This window comes from Aethina tumida, chromosome 3, assembly GCF_024364675.1.
Source record: "Aethina tumida isolate Nest 87 chromosome 3, icAetTumi1.1, whole genome shotgun sequence".
NCBI lineage: Eukaryota > Metazoa > Arthropoda > Insecta > Coleoptera > Nitidulidae > Aethina > Aethina tumida.
The window spans coordinates 6,517,292-6,539,535 of NC_065437.1; the positions used below are offsets into that span (position 1 = coordinate 6,517,292).

General features: G+C 28.7%; 4 protein-coding genes across 7 annotated transcripts; 2 read left to right on the plus strand and 2 right to left on the minus strand.

Annotated features, from left to right (window-relative positions):
* Positions 1-8,659: 8,659 nt before the first annotated feature.
* LOC109605417 (uncharacterized) lies at positions 8,660-10,605 on the plus strand. Of its 2 annotated transcripts, XM_020021987.2 has the most exons (4): positions 8,662-8,873; positions 9,700-9,744; positions 9,799-10,227; positions 10,438-10,605. In XM_020021987.2, exons 1-4 carry the CDS (start codon positions 8,863-8,865, stop codon positions 10,526-10,528), a joined length of 576 nt encoding a protein of 191 aa, XP_019877546.2. In that variant the 5' UTR covers positions 8,662-8,862; the 3' UTR covers positions 10,529-10,605. The 2 variants fall into 2 exon arrangements, with proteins under 2 accessions (XP_049821447.1, XP_019877546.2); XM_049965490.1 differs by lacking the exon at positions 9,700-9,744 and having other exon boundaries at positions 8,660-8,873.
* Positions 10,606-14,034: 3,429 nt separating this feature from the next.
* LOC109605416 (WD repeat-containing protein 61) lies at positions 14,035-16,639 on the minus strand. 2 transcript variants are annotated; one of them, XM_049965487.1, is made up of 8 exons: positions 16,615-16,633; positions 16,487-16,559; positions 16,328-16,434; positions 16,105-16,271; positions 15,813-16,054; positions 15,466-15,653; positions 15,234-15,411; positions 14,035-14,129 (listed from the first exon to the last, which is right to left on the minus strand). In XM_049965487.1, the coding sequence occupies exons 2-8, from the start codon at positions 16,487-16,489 to the stop codon at positions 14,073-14,075; spliced, it is 942 nt and encodes a 313-aa protein (XP_049821444.1). In that variant the 5' UTR covers positions 16,490-16,559; positions 16,615-16,633; the 3' UTR covers positions 14,035-14,072. The 2 variants fall into 2 exon arrangements, with proteins under 2 accessions (XP_049821444.1, XP_019877544.1); XM_020021985.2 differs by lacking the exon at positions 14,035-14,129 and adding an exon at positions 14,726-14,891 and having other exon boundaries at positions 16,615-16,639.
* A 228-nt stretch (positions 16,640-16,867) lies between these two features.
* On the plus strand, positions 16,868-18,061 carry LOC109605415 (zinc finger protein 830). The gene is made up of 4 exons (XM_020021984.2): positions 16,868-17,050; positions 17,131-17,557; positions 17,611-17,780; positions 17,841-18,061. Exons 1-4 carry the CDS (start codon positions 16,929-16,931, stop codon positions 17,986-17,988), a joined length of 867 nt encoding a protein of 288 aa, XP_019877543.1. The 5' UTR covers positions 16,868-16,928; the 3' UTR covers positions 17,989-18,061.
* A 1,463-nt stretch (positions 18,062-19,524) lies between these two features.
* Positions 19,525-22,066, minus strand: LOC109605414 (stomatin-like protein 2, mitochondrial). 2 transcript variants are annotated; one of them, XM_049965484.1, is made up of 6 exons: positions 21,395-22,066; positions 21,140-21,246; positions 21,004-21,084; positions 20,162-20,953; positions 19,798-19,948; positions 19,525-19,740 (listed from the first exon to the last, which is right to left on the minus strand). In XM_049965484.1, exons 2-6 carry the CDS (start codon positions 21,173-21,175, stop codon positions 19,694-19,696), a joined length of 1,107 nt encoding a protein of 368 aa, XP_049821441.1. In that variant the 5' UTR covers positions 21,176-21,246; positions 21,395-22,066; the 3' UTR covers positions 19,525-19,693. The 2 variants fall into 2 exon arrangements, with proteins under 2 accessions (XP_049821441.1, XP_019877542.1); XM_020021983.2 differs by having other exon boundaries at positions 21,313-22,066.
* Positions 22,067-22,244: the final 178 nt, after the last annotated feature.

Below are 22,244 nucleotides of genomic sequence, written 5' to 3' on the forward strand. Positions count from 1 at the left end.
TTTGCTTCCTCCAACCTATACCTGACCTCTCCCTTCTTTAATTTCGCCTCGCTTAATCGTACTTTATTTATTTCTTGTAGCTCCATATTCTATTGTTCAATGAACTTCAGTCGTTCATTTGTCAAAAGTTTACAACTTTTTTGTCGATGATTTTCGGCGATTCAGCGACTGAAAAAACAATTTTTTAAAAATTTACCTAAAATCAATCAATTTATTAATAAATTACCTGTATGTTTCCTACTGGATGATCCAACACCACTTCCTGTTGGTGTTTCACAATCTTTGGAAATTTCTCTACTCGACCTACAAGTTGCCCCAACTTCTAAAATTATTTTGATATAATTTAATGATTAAATATAAATAATATTTTACACACCATTCGAAATTTGACTTAATTCAATTCACACTTTCTGTTCCTCTTAACCTTATCCCACAACCTCTTTAACTGAATTGTTCTTCTCTGAAAATATTTTAATTTACTACTTTTTCATCGGCCGCTGCATTAAACTCTTGCTGAATTTTTGCCAATGCTTTTTTTTCCTTTCAATATTAAATTGATCAGTTTTTTTTATCCTCTATAATGGGATGACTTGTAACGGGTTACCGATGATAATTCAATCGGTACAACCAAAGTCTTTTTGAAAGACTCGTTACAACAGGTTAAAGGGAGCGATTTAATTTTACGCAAGATATTGATGAGATTAGACTATACAATTCTTACTCTATAATTAATTTCAATATCACTAACCTTTGTTTTTGTTGAACAGATTTTCTTCAACTAAGGTGACGTATTACACTCCATACTCACACCTTTCACCAAACCGAAATATTAGATAATTTCTACTCACTGCTTTATTGTTCTTAAATTTATAGTTCGAAATTCATTAAAACACTGTTTTAAACAACCTAACTATATTAACAAAATAAATATAAGAAAAACAAAAACAAAACAATTAAAATATAGAAATTGAATGATTTAGATTTACTTAAATACTTGGCAAAATGGTTGAACTTAACGAATATTAAAACAATTGATTTGACAAACAGTAAGCAAGAATAACTAAAAGAACTTCGATCTTGACACTTGAAAAATTCGGATAAAATCTTCCGAAATAAATGAATCCCAGAGTTTTTATAAACACGGATTCTAAGAAGGGGGTGAAGTAAGTGGTGACTTAAGACCCTTAAGAATCAGAATGTCTCCAACAACGATCCTACTTCAACCAATCAAATGAACTAAACAAATGTTCCTTTTCTCAACATTGTTGCCAAACTAATTTAAGAGTTTTTCTATATGAAACCCTAATCTAAATAATAATAAGGTACTTGGTCTAAAAAACCTTAATGCAATTCAAAATACAATAAAATACAATGATTCAATAAAATTACAATTCTGATGTTATTTGCATAAGGAAAAAACCATTGTACTTACAAATATTTTCAATCATTTAAAAATCAATTCAGTAACTTAAGTTTACCAATATTGTAAAAACATAAATAAAAAGAACAGTTACAATTCTCTAACATTTCACATAGGGGTAATTTATTAAACTTTCATTAATTAATTTAATTTAATTTCTGATTATTCTGTAAATTAAGACACGACACAATCATTTAAACTTCGTGTAATAAGAGCAAAAAAACCGTTATTAAATGACTTCGTGGGAGAATTTTTAGACCACCACTTCGTTTAGATTCTCACAAATTTTTTCATATTTTTATGGGTTTTCTTAAAATTAATCTTACATTTGGTTATCGTAAAATAGTCGCAAAATTTATTTTAAAAGCATCCTTATCTTAATCTAAACCTACGAACACATATGTTCTTTTCGAACCCTTATCGAGTGCCAGGGTGTGGTTGCACAGTGGGTTCGAAGTTTAAATGGTGTTATTTCTACGTAGAACTTATTCAGTAATAAAATTAAATTAATTAAAGGAAAATGTAATAATTTACCCCAACATGAAATTTTAGAGAATTGTAACTTTGTTCTTTTATTTTTGTCTTAGTAAATTTAAGTTAATGAATTGATTTTTAAAAGATTGAAAATATTTGTAAGTAGAGTAGCATTACATAACAGGCAAACATGTCGATCAATTTGGCAACAATGTTGTTCAGGACTGAAAAGTATGTTTTTAACAAACAACCCTATTGGTTGGAATAGAATCTCTGTTGAAGAGATTTCAGTACTTCGGTACCACTCTTTTCTCACCCCACTTAATTATGGAATTATAATACCTTAAGGTTCAGTAGTTTCCTTGTGATTGTTTTGTGTTTTTCTTTGTGTGGTACATACTTTCGTAAGTCCTACTGTTTATTTCACGTGTTAAAGTTTAATTATTAATCAAACAGCCTTTTTGCCAAATTTCGATTAACGAAATTTTATTCATTTACATTAATTAAACTTTTATTTGTTCTTTCTTTTCTCTTTATTTTTATTTTATTTGTTGTTTATAAATAGATAGTTTATTTATATTCTATAAGTATATAAACAGTAAGACAAGTAAGTATATTTGAATTATCCGGGCTCGGTACGCGAACGCGAGTTTGTGTGTGTATATTATTTTACACAGTTCCCAGCTCTACGTTCAAGATCACCAAGAAGTCGAAGTACAACAATAACAAAGGTTAGTGACACCATAATTCAAACTATTATAAAAATGTGTAGTCAGTAAAAGTACAAAATAAAAATAGAATAAAATCGCTCCCTTTAACCTGATGTAATGAGTCTTTCAAAAAGACTTCAGGTACTATCATTTGAGTAGTATTTACCTACGTACCCGTTACAGCACAATCATTTAAACTTCGAACCCACTGTGCGACCACATCCTGACACTCGATAAGGGTTCGAAAAGAACACACACATGTTAAAAATCAACTAACGTAGACATTAAGATAGGAATATTTTAAAACAAATTTTGTATGATTTTACGACTATTTTATAATTACCAAATGTAAGATTAATTTTAAGAAAACCCTTAAAAATCTGAAAAAAATTCGTGAGAATCTAAACAAAGTGATGGTCTAAAAATTCTCCCACGAAGTCATTTAATAACAGTTTTCTTGCTCTTATTACAGACTTGCCAAAATTTGGAGAAACAGGCCTTTGTCGTGAATTGAATATTTCGTTTACATTTTGGCTGACGGTTCGTGCTGATTAAATAAGTCTATTGAACAGTTTAAATAATACATTATTTTTAACAATTTACACTGTCAAGTTTAGATGTTATTTTGGTGTTGTCTTGTGGAGTGAACACCTAGTTATAATATCTGCTGGAGTAAATAATAGTTGTACGAATACGGGCGATACACAACAGAAATGCACTTGAGTTTTGTTAGGATTATTAATTAATGTGGATTGAAAGGGGAAGCTGATTCAGATGGAGGAGAACGGACGAGCGTTGATTGGGCAGTAATTGAGGCGGAATGACAGACTGAGGGAGCGAGTCAGGGCGCTCAGACCATTTAAAGGATGGCACTTCCACATCTAGTGGGCCTTCCTGCAACACGCACTTCCTAACGTCATAAATGTGTGCCTCCAAAGAAGGTATTTCGACATCTGGTAAGCCTTCTCGATACTCCAACATCTGGCGAGGCTTCCCGGAATACAAAGTTCAAAATATCATAAAATGTACATTCAAATATCACGGGCATTTCCCCGTGGGGCATGGGTCCTACATTATTTTTACAAACATTTGTGTCAAACTATTGTCCACCCTTTTGGATGCGCCTATTTAAAATAGGGAATATTGACATAAACCCCATTAAGAGATACTCTTAATTAGTAAACAAAAACATGCATTCCCATTAGATTTTTTAACAAACTTTTTAAATATATTAATTACGCCACTTCCTGTTGGTGTTTCACAATCTTTGGAAATTTCCCTACTCGAACTACAAGTTGCCCCTTATCCTCTATAATGGGATGACTGGCCAAAATCTCATTTATTACTTTTTCAACAGAATTTTAATATTTTTCATCGCTACTTTTTCTGTATTGATAATTAATATTTGTTTTGGGGTGATTTTGGATGTCGACGATGTATCTCTTCTCCTTCCTTTTATTACCGAACCGACTGTGCTATCCAAAATCAACCCAATTATAGATTTTTCTATTCCGTTTATGTATAACATTTTCACATTGAAACTATTACTTATTATATTATTGTAATGTATTTTATATTAGATTTTTTTTACTTTAACATGTTAATGTATGTAATCTAATATAACAGTACAAATTTAGTTAAACTTTCTGCCGTTTCTAATTTTATATTCTATAACATTGTATTATTTTTGACACGATATCTGTATGTATATAAAATTGTCAATCTGTAAAAATAGTAGTAGTACCTGATATGAAAATTTAATCACTACGAACAGAAGTGCTACTGAAAATTAATAAAGTTAAAGGACTTCAACTGAGGGACTAAAACAGACGATAGTGGCATCTGTAGTATTGAAGAATAAAGTTGGATACAAGGGAAGACTTCTGGGAAAGTTGTATAAAATATACACCGTGAAATTGAAAACTGAATGCAAAGAAAGGTACCATAACCAATATCCAATTACTTTAATGTACGAGGTTAACACTGGTCGGGATCCATTATTAAAAATATGAGAATCCTTAATGTACAAGACTACTACAAGAGTACGACGTTCCAATTTTGAGGACACCACGCTGTTTATTATTGGTTTGACAACCACCAATGAGTAAGTTTCACAACAATAAAGCTGAATTTTTGCGTGCAATCACAGCTATAGATGAAACTTTGGTCACCAATTTACACTTAAATAAGGCATCCGTGAAATCAGTGGACTGACATGGAGAATTAGCCATCTGCAGACAAAATTACGCCGCCAGTTCCTTTTCCTAATGTTAAAGAAATGCCTAGGTGATTAAAGATTTGACGACGTTGAGTAGAGGATCTTTAATATGACTGAAATTGAAGAAATAGCCAATGAGACTTTTGATTCGCTTGAAGAGATCTCGAAATTTTCTTCTTCTGTATCCTTTTTGTCTTCAAATCATCAAAGGAAGGAGGAACAATCATCGGATTAAAACTTTCACATCTTTATGAAGCACTTCTCGTTCTACAAACATTAAAATTATATACATGGCAAAATCAGAAAACGTGAACAGTGTCCGAACTGGTATGATACTACTACTATAAACTTTGTTTAATATCTGATTGTACGATTATTGTTTAAAGATATATATGTGTCACATTCGTATATTGATTAGTATTATGATATGATAACTATTTTGATAATTAGAGTATGATGATAATTTTTTTTATAAATATCGGTGTATTGTAGCAGATAAATAGCAGATAAAGTAATTTATTTAATTTTACTAGTTAAATTTTAACATTATAATAGTTTCTCTACCTGCTACCATGTGTCCCAAATAATTTTAACAAGGATATTCTCAACATTTATTTTTTCTGTTACTTGTACGAATCTTATGTTGTTACGGTTATGTTATTATGATTCAATTAAATATGTTTTATTTAAATTAAAATGTTCTTTTATTGTTATATTAGTTTGTTATATTTATCATATATGTAAAAATTGTTTATTAACTTATTGTATTGTAACATAATTTATCTTATTATAATAAATTTATTTATACATTCTCAAGACCATCATTTCAAGACCATATCATTTTCAGCAAAACTGCATCCTCGGTGCTGTTTCTTTAAAATCCTGTATTGAAGCATGTAATTCAAACTACTTCAAACCATGATTAATATTCTAACATATTCCTTTTAAAATTTCTACAATTATTCCCCCTAAAAGCTATCTATTATCTACACATATAAATAAAATTGGAGTGTCTGTTTGTAATATTGAAATAACCGTTTTTTACTACATGCATATGAATATAAATACGGTACTATCGCGTTCATAAGTGGTCTGCCACTTTCCTGACGTCAGGCCGTAAACGGTCACATTCTGTATTACCGTGCACTACCGTCTCGGCAGTGCCGACTCCCCACCACATCGTAAGATGCGATTCCTAAATGTGTTGTCAATTGAATGCGAACCTTTGTACAGCGAACATGAATTTAAACGAGGAAAAACGCCTTAAAATCGTCTTTTTAAATCAACAAGGAAAGAATATTTCTGAAATAGCTAGAGAGCTAAATATTTCGGTAAGAACTAAAATTGGGAGAATATGTTTATGTCCCCAGTGTTGTATATCTTTGTTGAAAGTTTGGGTGCGTTTTTTTTTTGTTTTTCGGTTTGGTACAACAATTTTATTTTTATTATTTATTTTTTAAGGAACTGTATATGTAGCGGAGGAAGAGAGCCTCTACATATAGTTCAGGGATAAACTGCATGATATTTTTAAAAAGATCTCGAGTTTAGTGAATTTTATATGTAGCGAAGGAAGAGAATCTCTATATATAATTTAATGTTTTAGGTTTTTCATTATAATATAACATTTGTTATCAAGTATTTTAATTTTAAAAATTTATATTGCAAATGAATGTTCCATACAATAAAATAAATACAATTTTGTGATTATAAAATGAATTGTGAACTGGGAAACATTATGGCCGTTCTGCAAACCGACTTTCTGGGGTCTGAGATAGTTTAGATTTAGGAACGAGTGCTCGTTTTAGTTTAACTACGTATTGGTTTTCGAATCGAAACGCGACATGAATTTTGTGAATTATATATCATATATTAATTTCAAATTATGTATCAACAACAATGTTGTAGATTCGTAGTTAGTTTCTCATATTCAATTTTAATAATGCGATATAAAAAAGACAAGAAGAAACACTTGTTTACTTCGCGTCTAATATATACAGCAGTAACGTTCCGAATACAAAATGCACATATACACATAAATATTATAATTATAATAAAAATTAAGTAGTATATAATTTAGTAATTCCATTTATTTATTTTTTTTTTTTTTCAAATATCTATATATTTGTATAATATTACGTACAGAATCTCAAACAATTTAAATAAACGTTTTCTTGAAGAACACTCTGATGAGCCACTGGTAGATAAATTTGGCCACCGAGATCCCCTCAACTCCTTTGGACTACATTTTGTTTGGACATTTAAAGAATACCATTTATAGAAACAGATTACAAATCATGGATCATGGATAAGATACAATAACAAATAATGTTCAAATAAACGAAAAACAAGAGTGAGGATCTTTTTGAACAAACCAAAGTGTCATTTTTGAATTCATGTATCCAAATTCTGTTAATGTATGTTATATTATTAATAACTATTGTTATTTTATTCTTTTAATTTTAATCTACATAAAAAAATTAAGAACAAAATTGTCCATAAAATAAAGTTTTTAAAAAATAACTGTGTGTATTATTTCATAACATTTGAAATGTTTTAATATGCACTATTTTATATATCGTAAATACTTGGTTTTGTTATGAAAATAGTTAATTTTTATTTCTTGTATGTAATCTTTTAAATATTTTTAAAATATATCACATTAGCTCAAATACTATTTTAAATCATTTTTAAAAATATTTATTTAGTAAAAAATCAAAATAATATTAATTAAGATTAATTTAATATTTGTTATTTAAATAATCGTTTAAAATATTGTAGTTATCATTACAATTTCAACAAAACACAACAAATATTTTCTGAATAACTAATGTTTACAAAATTAGTTCATAATTTGCCGTGATCCAATCCTTACAACCCTGTTTATAGTGTAGCATGTTGTTTTGTAAAATCGATACCCCTTTTACCATGTCAAAACTTATTCAGATTCAGTTTTTAATTTTTACGCGGACCGAAATAATAGACTGTAACAGAATGTGACGGTCGAGGTCAAGCGCTTCGGAAAGTGGCAGACCACTTATGAACGCGATAGTACATATACCAAAATAACATTTTTTACAATTTTTGTCTCTGCCTGTCTGTCTGTTTGTTCCGGCTAATCTCTGAAATAGATGGACCGATTTTGACGGGACTTTTATTGGCAGGTAGCTGATGTAATAAGGAGTAACTTAGGCTACTTTTATTTTAGGAAAGTAAAATAATGTTGCAATGTCCAAGAACTGTCCAGTACCACGCCCAGCTCACGAGCAGGGCTTGACGGCGAATGCGATAACTGGAATTTCCAGTAAGGAGCCACGTACCAACTTGGATTTTGTTTTCATCCTATAGAGTGTTGAATACGATCGTTTTCTAGACGGTGATCTCGAGATTCCAGAGATTCTTGAGCCCTTATCAAGGAATGACACATTCTATCTAATTGCAATCGTTCATTCCGGCTACGTCATTCCTTGATAAGGACGACAGTACTTACTGTCGCAGGCAGTGGCCGAATTCTTATCAAGGAATGACGTAGCCGGAATGAACGATTGCAATTAGATAGAATGTGTCATTCCTTGATAAGGGCTCAAGAATCTTTGAAATCTCGAGATCACCGTCTAGAAACCGATCGTATTCAACACTCTATAGGACGAAGAAAAAATCCAAGTTGGTACGTGGCTCCTTACTGGAAATTCCAGTTATCGCATTCGCCGTCAATTTGTGAAGATGTTTGAAAACGAACCGAGTTACTAAATGCATTCGCAAAGGCGCATCGTTTCTTAGAGTGGGGATTCCTACAGTAGGAATCCTACTATCGGGCAAAATTTTATTCTCTTTGTCGTGCATCCATCCAATATGGGGAGCATTTTGCATACTGTGTGTATGCAATCAATGGTATCACTTGCATCACACCGCCCCGACGTACTGATAGAGGTCAAGCGCATAGAAAGTGCATACATATACAAGTGGTAGACCACTGCCTGCGACAGTACATTCGATTAACCTCGTCTACGTTTACGTAATAATATTGTGCTTGTGGAAAAACAATGTCTATTAAGTACGTACTAAAATACTATTAATAATTGAAGAAAATATTTTTTTGCAAAGGCCATGAGACGATAAATATACCGAATCGGCCCCAGAAAGTGATCGGGCTCATAATTTCAAGGAATCTTAGTACTAATAAGAATACTTCGATAGTGCGAGTTTCAGGTCTTTATCTATAACCGCTTCAGAGTAAATCGAAAATGCTGAAAATTCGGAAAAATTAATTTTCTCAGCGCTGTGTGAATCGATTAATCTAGATACCGGACATGTTTGGGGGGACTTTTCGGGAAAAAAATGAGAGCTATATCGGTACACAAGGACCTTAAAAAATATGAGTTTATTTTCTTAATTTCAATTTTTAACCATCTTACGATTACGACACAATTATGAAACTATTTTTTTGAATTTTTCGTTCAATTTCCGATAAATATATGAGCTTCAGGAATTTTTAAAAACGGTACGCCATATTGGAAAAAAATAAAATCCATTTTTTTGCTCAAAAATCGGGTTTTTTAAATAATTTTACTCTTGAACTGATATGATTATGAGCCCGTTTATCGTCTCATGACCTTTGGGTGAATCATCCAAGGATGAACAACCAGTTACACGGAGAGTTGAACTATATTTCTTTCAATAGTCACCTTCGAAAAATTTATACATTTTGATTGAATCAACGAAATTGGATTGTGCACTTTGGTTTTTTAAAAAATGTTCACTTTAAATCAACGATATTGTTCAATGATTTTAATAAATAAAATGAAACTTGAAAGAAATCATTTCCCAAATAATATAACGTTACGTGTATAATTTATTATATTTATTGTTTTAATTTTTAGGAGTTTCTCTGAGTTCTTTGATGATTTCAATAATTCATCGAAAACGTAAAAAAACTGTAATTTATATTTAGTATTTAAAGTATATTAAATTTTTTTTAGTATTAGAGAGAAGAATAGAATTGATGCTGTATTAAAATTTGCACATTTGTGGGAAGAAGGAATCGATTCTTTGTGTTGGAGACAAGGAAAAGTCTTGAAAAGCTTGGATACAAATGAATTTTTTAAATTAGATGATATTGTGATTGTTTACCAACATGATGGCATATTATGCAGTTCAGATAATAACACAGGAATACTTAAATGTTATGTCATTTATAAAGATGGCCTTACTTATATAGACAACACAAATGAATTTTATAGTCGTATTTTAAAAAAGAGAATTGATCAAATACAGTTGTATATGCACTTCTCCGGCAAAATGGATGGTATCTATTTTGAAATTAATGCAACAACGGGGAAGTGGGGAATTCTAAAAATTGATTATAATTTAGAACGTATTAAATTTCTAATTAACTTCATTCATAAAGAGTGAGTATAATGTATAGAAAATAATTTTTTAATTTAAAATTTAAGTAAAAATAATAAATCAAACCTTTTCATTGTTATGAGAAATTGATAAAATTTAGAATCTGATAAAATTGTAGTTAAATAAAAACATAAGTGCAAAAAGCTTTAATAAAATAAATTGTTTAATTTCTTGTGATTATCCAATTTTATTGATTTGGTAATTTTTTTTAGGTTTTCTGGTACCAAGGACTCAATTACGGTGGTAAAAATTTTGGACAAATTATATCCCGACCTTCAATTTGACGAATTTGGAACAATGTAAATAATTAATTTGTTTAAAAACAATAATAATAATAATAACAATAATAATATTAATAATAATAAAGGTTATTTCGTTTATTTTTGTATTTTTTCAATGTGTATGTTTTGATCAAGTAAAAAATTCATTTATGAGAGAAAATTTAATTTTAAATTGAAACAATACTGACTTTTGAGATTTTTCAATTTTTTTATATTAAACAAGTTCAACAAAAAACAGATACCTAATCTAATTTAACCTCACCTGAACAATCTGAAAATTGTCAATACTAAATTTAATAAAAATTGCAAAAAATTCACCAAAAATTGACAAATTACATTATTTACAATTTTTTTTATATTCTATTTTTGCTGAACTTACTGGAAAAAAAATAGAATAAGTTGTGTTAGGTTTCTATTTCTTTTTATATTTTGAAAATATTCTATTTTTAATGAATTTCCACCGTATTATCGGAGACGTTGGGTTCCAGTAAATGATGTCAATCAAACAGTTGATAAATAGATTTTCTCCGTAATTTCAACAATAATTACAAGCGTTTTTTTAAGTCTTTTCCGTTACAGTCATATATTGCACATAAAAACAAAAATTATTAAATATATTGTGATTAAAATTTTAATGTCATCATTAATTATTTAATGAAATAAATATAATATAATATCTATTGATTAACAAATTAAGTTGATATCTTTATTAATTTTAAATTTCAAGAAGAAATATTTAATATTCGAACTAAAGTTGATTTTTGTAAAAGGAAATTTATACGCAATCTAAATAATATAAAATAATGTATAATATAATATAATAATATTTTCAGGTATTTACAACTACTTTTTCATATATTCCAAGTATACATATTTTGACATAAAAGTATACAGATTTTATTTAAATAAAGAAAAACTTATTAAGAAAGTCAAAGTTTAACATTTCAAGAAAAGTCTATTTTTATATGCCTTTTCACAAAATGAGTATTTTCACATTTACGAGAAATTTAAAAGAGTAATAGTGTTTATGAAATTAGGAAGAATATGAAAAACGTTTGTTAGAACATCATCAAATACCACATTAGATACTGAAACTTGTACTTAATTTTGATTTTATTTAGAACATATGATAATTATGCTTTAGGATCTAATAACAGACAATAAAATTACATATTTCAATTTGCTTATGGTATTTCAATAGATCCGCCTACTCTGTTCACAGCATAATTTCACTAATGGCATTCCAAATAAAGTCAATTTCTTTAAGTTTAATTAAAATTGGTACAAAAATTTCTTTAAACATAAAACTACATTCTACCTTTTTTTAAAAAGTTATTTTAAAGATTGTAGTTAGGGCTGTGAAAGTTTGCAAAAGCATCATTCAATTTTGTTATTTTGAGCAGTTAAAATTTTGATGAATGATATAATAATGTCAAAACTGGCATGTTTTAGTATTTATACTTTAACTAAATTTCCCATTTTATAAGTTTGTTTTTTAAAAACCTCTAAATAAATCATTACATATATATATAAGTGTGTGGTTTAATTTTTAAAGAAAATACCATTTAAGGTAAATTGTTCAAATTAGAAACTGATAATATCCAGCTTAATCAAAAAAAGGTTCAATATACTCCAACTATTATTGACTATTATTTCTTTAGGTATTTATAAAATATTATGAATCCAAGTATTTTAAGAAAAAATGTATTATACGCTTACTGTCTAGAGGGCCTGTGATACTAGATGTTTTATTTGTAGGGCTTAGTGCAAATGGTCATCTTAAGTCATACAGGCAATTAAAGTTAGGCCTTTTTTCAATTAATTTTTTATAGCTTCTCCATCAAAATCGATGAGACTCCTATTTTCTACATTCTTTGATTATATTATTGGTAAAAATTAAATTATTTTAATTACATATTAATAAAATTTATATTTAGAATATTTTGTAGCAAATGTAAATTGCCATTATTTAAGTCAAAAATATTATTTTATTTTAACATGAGGCATTTTTTACTATTTATAAATAATTTTAAATATATTTAAAATCAAGTGTCAGAATACGTAAATTTCAAAAAAAAAAAAATTCAAGGAAAAAAGCTGATATATAATAAATTATTTATTTAAATTTAGGTTGATTCTATGTTGTTAAAATCGTAGTAGGACTATGAAAGCTGGTAAAGCTTATTCCAATTTTGTTATTTTCAATAATTAAAATTTTAATGAATGATATAATAATGTGAGGACTAGCATTTTTTAGTATTTATACTAATTTTCTAATTTTAAAAGTTTATTTTTTGAAAACCTCTAAATCCATTACAGCTACATAAGTGTTTGGCTTCAAAATACCATTTCAAATTGTTCAAATTTGGTATTGATAATATCTCTAAATTCAGACGGGTCAAAGGTATGTATAATTTTTAAAGATTTTTGTATTGAGAATATAAAATTAGTTTTTTTAGATTCATTATTATTATATAAAACAATCAGTATTCTACAGTAAGGAAATCTTCTCATGTGTGATTTTGTTTTTGAAAATATTTAAAATTCAATTGTAGAAATATTTTCTTGATTTATTTTGTAAAAGATTTAACAGTGTTTTGTTTATAAGGATATAATGGATATATAATAGACAACTAAAAAAAGGAAAAAGAAGCTAACGACATCCGTTACCGGCAAACAAAAAACACCTCTCTAGATGTACGGCTCCACCCGACTGTGTATGTCATCACAGGATGATCACAAAAAACCTGGAATCTAAAAAGATTCCATATAACACCCACCGGGTTCCGGATGTCAAATAATTAGTTGTCATTATTCATGGAGTTAACCAAGCCGTCTCCCAGAATCAAGTCCGGTCCGAATTTATCCAAAAAGGTCTCCCGGTCACCAAGATGCATCGTATGCGCCACGGTGACAATGGTTGGCCTCTTGTATCGGTGCACCTTCAGCGCACTGACGCAGACTTCGTCAACCATGCCGCCGTTCCCTCTGACAATATCCGGTCACTTTGGAAACCCGGTCCAATTACTACCAATGCGCCCCACTCAAGAAGAAAACAAACTGGTTTCATTTCGAATATCTTCTTGAGAAATCAGACGTTCGTTGTAGCGTTCTGAACACTCCGCTGACATCAATTCAGTCAGCAAAAAGCTGATTTCCATATATATATATATATATATATATATATATATATATATATATATATATATATATCCACAGTAGTGGAAGAAAGAATTTTTAAAAATTTGGATTTTTATCCCTTCGGATTTTTCATATCTGTTGTCATGGTGTTAAACAAATTCGGTAGTATGTGTTTACCGTCGGGTTTAACATAGTAATGACTAAACAGGATTACTTTCCACTTCAATATTGGAAATTTCGACAAAATATCATGATGTTAGTGACAGAACAGTGATAAATCATCTTATTGATTATATTCTTAAAAGATGACAAGCAGTGATAGAAGCCAAAGGTTACGACACAAAATACAGAAATATTTGAGTTACTGTTAATTTTTATGAACATTAATAAAATATTCCATACTTTTTTCTAGTCCAAATGACTTTTTATGTAAACGTCTCTGCCCTCACAGGTCGTACTCGTGGATCGTTATTGTATGTTTCCTGAAATGTATTGCAGAAGGCAGTTATCAATATAATTAATTATAATTAAAATGAGGATAACTAAAAATTTTCTAAATTAGAATAAAAAAGAGTACTTTATCAAATATGATTTGAATAAATTTAAATTTTTTATTTTAAAATTATTTTTTTTTGGCCTATACATGAACACTGCTCTCCACTGCATTGGTAAACATTTTTTCTAACATTCATACAATACTTTGTTTATGTTTATAGGTTGAGCCACTTACATTTGCAAGGTGATGTCAGTGCAAAAAATATAATTTTAAATTTTCTTCAATATATTTTTCAAATAATTGAATATTTTTCACTATTTTCAGTGGTGTAACTTTTCTACACTGACGGAAGTTTTAGTTAAGTTGCCTCCCTTTCCCAAATTATCTAGTCTCTCTTCTATTCTGCAGACATGATTTATGAATATGTCCATTTTCAATAATAAATTATCAATTTTGTAATTGATTAATTTTATTTATATAGAAGTTAAAATAACATTTAACAGCCAAATTTAAGTAACGTTTTAATTTCTAACAATACTGAATTCACTTTTTTTAAATAATTGTACAAAGAAGTAGAAAATATAACAAAATATTATTTATTAACATTCTTAACTATACATATTACATAATGTAATACACATATTTATAACAAACAGTATTATGAGGGAAAATAATAAATTTTAATACTGTTATCTTCAGATACTGAAATGATTTTATTGCCATCCGGGGCAAATTTTACACACCATACCTAAAATTAATAACATAAAAGTATTAAATCATAAATTGTGTATACAGTAGAAAAAAAAATTCAATACACTGTTGACTTTTAATTTTAATATTTCTACAAATTTTCCACAATTATTTTTAATAAAATTGTTTTAAATTATACATTATACACTAACTTTTGTTAAATATTAATATTAATTCAACTAAAAATCAATTAAGACACAAACGCAACACAAAATGCATATTTTAAAAGAGAATGAAAATTCTATTTAAGTATTAATAAAACTAGCTGAATAATATAAGCTTTGTGTATTACAATGTTTATTGAAAGCTGGACAAGATATTAATAAAAACAGGTACTTACTGGATGAGTATGCTCAATGAATGTTTCCAAGCAAGTTCTTAATTCAAAATCCCAAACTTTGATAGTCATATCTGCACTACCAGACACAAAATATTTCCCATTAGGCGACAATGACACACTTAAAATATATGAATCATGTCCACATATAGTGGTAACCATATCAATACCTGTAGTTTGCCTATAATGTGATGAAATAAATCAATATTTATGTGTATAAAAATGACTCACTTACACATCATAAACTCTCATTTGTTGGTCTTCAGATGAAGTTAATAAATTCTGGGAGTCATATGTGAAACACATACTTCGAATAGCCTTAGCATGACTTTCTACTCTTCCACAATGTTTGCCATTATGTATATCATATGCATTAATAATCCCATCAGCACTACCAGTCACAACTATTTTTCCATCTGGACTCTAAAAATATTATTTTCTTATATATATTATAGATTCTTATAATGTAGATAATTGTAAACAGCACAAATATTTATTTTTTTTTTTTTTTAGTGATTAGTACATCACCCTCATATATTTTTAAGTAATTGTAATTTCTCAAAATACTTTTAATACACCTACACATGCCATACTGTATGGATAACTGCCCTTAGTGTTTTTGCCAAATTTTCTTTCTGGTTTTCCTGTTTTTGCATTATACAATGTGACAATTCCAGCTTTTGAACAGGATATTACATGTTGATCATCTTGAGTAAATAAAACAGACCATGAATCTGTTGGCATTACAACTGCTTCTGCAATCTGGCTTCCCTTCTCGATGTCCCAAATTCTCAAAGTGCAATCTAATCCTCTTGACACACATACTGAAAATAATTTTGTTAAATTTGAATATTTAAAATATAATAAATCATACATTTTCCACTGTTACTTATTGCAACTGATACCACACCAGATTGGTGGCCTTCTAAGTTATGTTTCAATTCTAATTCATCACCATGTAGTTCCCAAACTTTTACAAATTTATCTCCTCCACAAGTTACAATATATTCCTGAAGTGGTTCATCTGGGATTGTAAATATTCTACAATATGATTAACTTAAATTTTTGTAAAAATTAATTTTATATTATCAAAATACTCAGTTTTAAAAATTGCATTTTTATTAATGGTTTCTGGAGGACAGGCTTTCCAATCACAACACCACACTCCTCCATCGTGTGCTTGTTTTTTCCTATCAACTACGTACTAAAAGATTATTAATATAATTTACAACACACAAGTTTCATTTTATGTTTACCATTATGTGCAGATGTAAGTGTCAACAGGTAATTGTTTAGTGCAGATTTATATCGCAAATTAAATACCTAAAACTAGTTCACATTAGTACTTAATATAATATATTCAATATATAATATATTTACAAACCATTCAGTTGATTATGACAATCATTAGAAAGGTTATGTTTTATTCTTCTTCTTCTTCTTCTTCTTATTTTGGTAGATATTTACGTTGTCTTTTAAGTAAATGAAAATCTAATTTTAAAATATTTCATTTTCATAAATATATATATATATATATATATATATATATATATATATATATATATATATTATATCGAAAAATTAATTAAAAAAGTTTTCAATTCAAACAATTTTCTGATGTTTGCTACCCTGATCACCGTTCAAAACATTCAGAAGAGGTTATGGTTGTGTTTAAAAATTTTTAAATTTCTTATTACGATGTCTGCAACATTTAAAAATGCGAAAAAGAAATTATCTCAATCTGAGTTGAGAAAGCTTATGAATGAACATAAAGGCAAAGCACAGAGAGATGTCCAAAAAATAGACTCCCCATTGGCAAAATATCCTTTTTGATAAAGCTTTACATTAATTATAACGTTTGTTACCTTCCAGCAATAAATTTTCCTTAACTCCTCATTACATATAATGAACAAGGGCAATTGACATGCATACTGTGTAAGTCTGTAGTTCGGTCAGAATCTGTTTGGACAGTGCACATAAATGCTAAGCAGCACAAACAGAATGTTGAGTTGGCAAGAAAATTAAAAGAAAGGACTAACAATTTTACAACTCCAGTAAAAAGACCTCTTTCACCACCACAAGTGGTTGAAATTCCAGAAAAAAAGCCAAAAGGCATACTGAAAAATGCCAATCCTAAACCTGTAACTTTAGCAACAAAAATTGAAGTAGTTGAAGGTAAAAATGGCTTACCAAATGATTTTTTTGATAATGGTACATCGAAACCATCCATAAATAAAACTGGGCCACCACAACATGAAAAAATGGATACAGATGATGCACAGGAATTGCCTGAAGGATTCTTTGATGATCCAAAACTTGATGCCAAGGTTGATAGTCAACATTACACAAAATTTTGATTATTTCATTTTCATACTTTTAGGCAAGGCATCAAGAGTATAAAGATCCTGTTGAAGAGGAGTGGGATAAATTTGTACGGGCTATTAAAGAAGCAGATAATGAAAGTGCAGCTATTATAGCAGAAGATCAAGAAGAAGCTACCAATGAAAGACAGATAGATGAAATAGATGAGCAAATGAAAAATTTATCAAGGTAATTAATTAATTCTAATATAAAAAAGAAAATGGTCAACTGTATTCTTTGGCATTCTAGGGTATTAACTTTAGAAAAGAAAAAGGTAGAAGTTATTTCAGTCACAAATGACTCAAAACAAACTGGAAATGAAGAGGAGGAAGAAGAACTAGATGATGATAATTTTGATGAATACTTAGATTGGAGGTCCAAGAAGTCCTTCATTTAGTATTATTGTAAATTATATATTGCAAGTTTTTTTTATTATATATTAAGTCTTAAAATAAATCTTTAATTATTAATTGAAGGACTGTTAGAGTGTCATTGGTTGGTTCTTCAACGTCTTATCTAGATAATCTACCTTAACATTAGACATTTACATATTAAAATATTGCCATTATAATTGTGCCACATAATTAAAAAATGGGCAACCATAAATCATAAAATAAAACACACGTAATAATTTTTAAATAATAAGTAAATAAAAATGTACATATTGAACCACCATATTACACTGCTGCTGATTTCATAAAATAAATATAATCATTTACTTTTTTCATAAGAACATCCGCCTTTTTAAGAGTTTAGAGAAGTTCTTAATTGGTGGTATTTTTCAGATAGTTTAATATAAAATATCTATTATTTAAAAATGAATTATTTTGTTTAATTTTTTACTTGGTATATAACAACAGAATAAATGCAGTAAATCTGAACATTCTATAATGAGAAATACTTTACAAAAACACCACAATGATAATTACTCAATTATAAAGAGGACTACAATGTTCTCTCTCAGTTTATCTATTTACATTTTTGTTGCCCTAGTTTCTTGTGTTATAAATAAACTAAAAAGAAAAGAAGCATGTACATATAATATTTAATAATATTCACATTTAATTAGACGGGTGACTGAAGTTTCTTTTCTTAATTTAATGAAAATATATGAAATTTCATATCAGTCATTCCATTCTAGTCTTAAAACGCATTTACATCAATTTATATTTTATTTTAATTTAGTTTCCAAAATAGTCTATAAAAGAATTTATTTACATTTTAATGTCCTTAATAAGTAAAGAATTACAGCTCCTCAATCAAAACGCTGTTACCAAAAATTGATTTAAAACTTGTAACTGTTAAATTATTAATTATCAAGAAATACTATTTGCGAAAACGAAGATAACATTTAAGAATTCGATGTTTTCTATAATATTGATAAAACCTTTATTTATCTATATAAATTGTAACGTATATAAACAAAAACAAAGTATATGATGAAAATCTATGATTTATAGGTCTAAAATATATGTTTAAAAATAAAATTACTCTCTTTATCACTATAATCAGTTATACAAAGCCTTGATTTGTTACAATATTCAAAAAATAAAAATTCTTAAATATTTTTGACTATGTTTTGATTAGAAAATTAATTCATTACTTGAATCTGGATTTAACAATCATTTTGAAGGATGAAAAATCACTTTCATTAAAAGTGTGTAATAATATTCCGAAAAATACTAGAAAATAAATGTTATTTTTAAACTAATAAATGGAATATTCAAGATATTGTTCAAATTATGTCGATTTAGAATAAAAAAACTAATGAAATAAAACAAATATGTATACAAATATTGAGAATTTAATGTTTATGAAACATTAAAATATTTATTTTATAATCACAATAATATATTTTAGGACTTTTATTACTGTTTAAAAAATTTTAGTGAAGAACCCAAATCAAATTTTTAAATAAATTATTTAACAATAATTTTAAAAACATAAACAAAAACAATTTATTATAAATTTATATTAAAGCTGTTCCTTCTCATATTTTACCAAAAAAGAAACTAAATGACAATTTTGATGTTAACATAATTGATAATAAAGTACTTAAAATTTAACAAAATTTCACCAGGTCTTTTGATCCAATTTCAAATTTACTTTTCCAATAGTTTTTCAGTTTCTGTAGCTTTCAATTTCGATTCTAAAAAAGTTAAACCAATTAATTGATTATATTTAAAAATGCATAAACTATTTTTACCTGATGCAAGCTTTTCTTTATGTTGTTTTAATTCTTCATCGTCACTAAAAAATTCCGCCAAATCATCTTTGATTTTTGGCGTACTAATTCTTTTCACTTTTGTCAAATTTCTCTGATTCGTTTTATTTACGGAATTATATATTGACATCGCCTAAAAAAATTATTATCACTTACAGTTCCCTACTACATAATTTGGTGGGAAGTTATAATAAGAAATCAAGAAGTTCTTGTGAAAATAGTGTTACAAATATAAACATAATAAATTTTTTAATAAGCAGAACACTATTTTTTTTCTTTCTTCTACCTTATATTGCAGTAAATTAAACATATATATATAATTAAATAAAAATGACCAAAAACAAACCTGTGTGACCATTTTTGGTACATCTCCTGCATCCATCCCCAACACTACAGTACCACCCCCATTTATCATCCCCCCAAAGGCTTCCACATACTTCTCTGCTACCCCCAATCCAGCTGCCTCCCTTCCTTCCCGCAAAACATTTTCCACTTTTCTTAAACCTTCTGCTTTTGCTTCTGCTATTTTTATAATCCCTATCGCTTCTCCCTCTGCCTTATTTATTTGTTGTTGTCGTTCAGCTTCAGATTTTAAAATTAAAGAGCGTTTTAGACCTTCAGCAATGTTAATTTCAGCCTCACGCTTGCCTTCTGATTCTAATATACAGGCACGTTTTCTGCGTTCTGCTTCAACTTGCGTTTGCATAGCTTCTTGAACTCTATTTGGAAGTTTTATATCTCTTATTTCATACCTTAAGCAGCACATTCCCCAAGCTTCACTTGCTTTGTTTATACTATCAACAATTTGAACATTTAAATTTTCTCTTTCTCTAAACACTTTATCTAAGGATATTTTTCCTAACTCAGATCTCATGGTTGTTTGTGCCAATTGGGTTATTGCAAATTCTGGGTCTTCGACACCATAACTTGCTTTATACGCATCTATTATTCTCAAGTACAAAACACCATCGATACTTAAAGTAACATTATCAGATGTTATTGCACTTTGTTTAGGAATATCAACAGCAATTTCTTTTAAACTTTGAACATATTTAACTTTGTCAACCACTGGAATCAACACATTCAAACCAGGTTCAAGGATCCTGGAAAATTTGCCCATTCTTTCAACAATCCATGCCTTAAAAATAAAAAATTATTAAATTGGTAAGGTCAATATTTTTTTGTTACTTCTTGCTGTGGCACGAACATGACAACAGTATTAAAAGGTGTATAAGACTTTTGCCTCACAATAACTTTCCATGGATTCAACTGAAAATTAAATGGGTTATAAGTACATATAAAATTCGTTAAGTAAATTCGTTACTTTTGTAGAAAATTGCATCAAGTTTCTCGATAACATTTTATTTTGGGCTTTTGTTCCTGGTTTTATAATTTTTACACAGTTTTTGTAATTAACTTCACAATTTTCCACTAAAAAAGATCGACATTTGAGTAATATAACCAAGTTTTTATATATCCTAGGTAAAGTTTGGTTACCGAAACTCCCACGTTAAAGTCACACAGTCGGCATCCAAATTCTGGATGACAGAATAACATGGGGTCCGTACAACAAACCTACCGGTTTTGTTCTAACGTTTCACAAAGTTAGTAGATCAAATACCCGTAGGTCAAGCGACTCAAATTTATTCATACAGAATGGCAGAGTGAACATAAAAATAGTACAAAGTCGCCCAGTGGTCGGAAATAATATTTAACAACAAACTTAAATGAGTGTGACATTGACAGATTTAAATCGTCCTCATTTAAGATGTTTTTATAAATAATTAAAAGAATTCCATTGCAGTAGATTTCACTACATTAACAAAGTATGACAGTGAAAATACTTCAACAACAAAAACAACAAAGAAGTGGGAGTTGTTACTAGAATAACAAAACAGAAACTTCATGGTTCTACTACAAGCTCTGAAGCCACCTTCATTTCAGATTACAGTGAAATTGCCAGAATTTGATTTAAATATGGAAAATGTTGATGCACAAGCTTGGATTTCGACGATAGATATGTGCATTATGGACAAATCTACAAACAGTGCTCCTTGGTTAATTAGCTTAACCAAAGCTTCGAAGGGTTAAGCATCATGGCTATGGAAAATCATTTACTTGCGGATGACATGGATGTAATTCAAAGAAAATTTGTGGCAAGATACCATCATCCTGAAACAGTGATAAACCACTAAACTGGAGAACAACAAAAGCCTACCAGCCTATGTAGTGCGCTAAATAAAATATATAAATAAAAAATTGTAAATTAATTAAGTGCCTTATTTAATGTGTCATCCACCATTTAGTAATCCCTCTTGTATTTATTTAGGCATGCTTTGAATCAGATGATCAATTCCTGCCTGTGTTTTCATCTCAAGCTTTAATATTGAGCAATTTTAATAAAATGTTCAGAATAAGTATAAATAGCA